Source organism: Cibotium barometz, chromosome 5, assembly GCF_041138505.1.
Source record: "Cibotium barometz isolate CiBa-2024 chromosome 5, ASM4113850v1, whole genome shotgun sequence".
In the NCBI taxonomy this organism is placed as follows: Eukaryota; Viridiplantae; Streptophyta; class Polypodiopsida; order Cyatheales; family Cibotiaceae; genus Cibotium; species Cibotium barometz.
In genome coordinates, this window is record NC_141050.1 from 27,154,994 (window position 1) to 27,157,230 (window position 2,237).

The 2,237-nt window shown below is 47.0% G+C and overlaps 1 protein-coding gene across 3 annotated transcripts in view; it reads right to left on the reverse strand.

Annotated features, from left to right (window-relative positions):
* Nucleotides 1-757, reverse strand: part of LOC147638304 (GSH-induced LITAF domain protein-like) — a 5,284-nt gene extending 4,527 nt beyond the window's left edge. The window contains exons 1-2 of one of the 3 annotated variants that reach the window (XM_086798216.1): nucleotides 624-757; nucleotides 217-539 (exon numbers count right to left, since the gene is read on the reverse strand). In XM_086798216.1, the coding sequence (XP_086654342.1) occupies nucleotides 217-506 (290 nt within the window). In that variant the 5' untranslated portion in view covers nucleotides 507-539; nucleotides 624-757. The other 2 variants (XM_086798217.1, XM_086798215.1) reach the window with 2 other exon arrangements.
* Nucleotides 758-2,237: the final 1,480 nt, after the last annotated feature.

The following is a 2,237-nucleotide window of genomic DNA, read 5'->3' on the forward strand; positions in this document are numbered from 1 at the left end:
GGGAAGGCATGTGCAAATTTGAGCGACCAACATGGGCAAATCAGAACGAATCAACGTTTAGAAATCAAGCAAACAAAGACATGAGACCTGGGAAGACATGAGCAAAGTTGGGGGCAAATCAGAACAAATCAACATTTGGAAATCAAGCAATCAAAGACACGAGCAAATGAAAAAACAAGATGCTAATGAGCAATGAGGTTGGGGGGTTTGACTTACTTCACAGAGGTGAGGCCAGGGGTGCCGCAGTGGGGGCATTCGAAAGGGGCGGGGGTGTCTCGGAAGACAGTTTCTTGAAGCGGGATGCCATGGGGGGGCACATGGAAGAGGGCACTGGGCGGGATCATGCCCTGCTGGTATGGATTCTCGCGGGCAAAATACTGCAAAGGCACCTGCTGGTAAGGGGGCACCATCACATGCTGCTGCCCCACACCCCCATAGCTTCCTGTTATTGATGGGTATGCGTAGGGTATGCCCATCGCGGGCTCTCCATTCTGCACCCCTTTCATCTCTTGCTCCCTGTATTGCTGCTGCTGTTGCACCTGCGAAGACATCATGAACGCGCTGAATAGAAAATCAAAGTGAATCGTGGAAACGCCTGCACAATGAAAGTCAAGACTCGTCACCTTCCGAGAAGGATCACACCATCGAGATGATCTTCACACGCAGCTCCCCTCGAACGGCGTTGGGTATAACCACGTGTATCCGGAACATTCTGAAGAAATATGAACGTGTAGAACATACCCGTGAGGTTCCAGAAAAGAACCGGTTCCCTCTCTCTAGCCATCTCTCTCTGTCTCTCTCACACACACACACATGCACATGATCTTCTCCCTCTCTCTCCCAACCACACACACTCTCTCAAATGTTTAAACTCTCTCTCTCTCTCTCTCTCTCTCTCTCTCTCTCACACATGTACACACCTACTCTCTCTCTCTCTCTCTCTCTTACACACACACGCATACACCCACACTCACAAAAGCTCTTTCTCTCTCTCTCTCTCTCTCTCTCTCTCTCTCTCTCTCTCTCTCTCTCTCCCCCCATCTCCCTCTCTTTTTTTTTTTTTTTTTTAAAGTTGGGCGTTAGGAAGCGGGCTTAGTACCCATCTCCCTCTCTCTCACACACACCCACACTCAGAAAGTCAGATCTCTCTCTCTCTCTCTCTCTCTCTCTCTCTCACACACACACACACACAACATGCCCTCATAGACCGAAATCTCTCTCTCTCTCTCAGGCTACACAAATCCCCAAATAACCTGCAATGAGAAACATAACGTAGATCTCTCTCTCTCTCTCTCTCTCTCTCTTTGTTGTAGACGCCTCTCTCTCTCTCTTTGTTCTAAAGAGTAGGTGACGCTTATCTCTGGTGAGAATTTGAAACAGCCCAAGTGTAGCGTCTACAGACATGAGAGAGCTAGCTATCTTTACGTATGAGCAATTGAGCCAAGCAAGGGCTCATGTGGGGCAAGAGGAGCGACTGGAATCTAAAGAAGGGCGATGACTTGAAGCAAATCAAATGCAATGGCCGCAAAGGCGATGTTGAGTCTGTGCACGAGCAGTTGGTTGATCGGATATTCGACCCAACGATTGTATCTTACAATCGGATGATTGGATGTGAGATAATTGATTGCATGATTGGGCATTGAAGTGATCGAACTCAGATCAATCGCTTGAGTTAATGAGCTTGTCGATTGGATGAATTAGGCATTGAAAGCAATCGAACTCAGATCAATCGCTTGAGTTAATGAGCTTGTCGATTGGATGAATTAGGCATTGAAAGCAATCGAACTCAGATCAATCGCTTGAGTTAATGAGCTTGTCGATTGGATGAATTAGGCATTGAAAGCAATCGAACTGAGATCGACCGCTTGAGTTGATGAGTGATTGATTGGACGATCGAGGTAAAAATTGAATTGCGAGGGATTTTGCAGGATGTGTCCTCCAGCTTGCCACATTGGCATAATAGATGTCTCTCGTTAATATGTAATAAATGTTGATTGGTGTGTATGGGGGTCACTATAACAGGCCTTCTACATTGCTCAAGGCCAAGAGCACAATCACATGCGTGTGTTACCTCGGTGGGCCTTTGGAGATATGGAACGGCAGAGATCTCCTCCAGCTTGCCACATTGGCATAATATATGTCTCTCGTTAATATGTAATAGATGTGGATTGGTGTGGATTGGGGTCACTATAACCGGCCTTCTACATTGCTCAAGGCCAAGAGCACAATCACATACC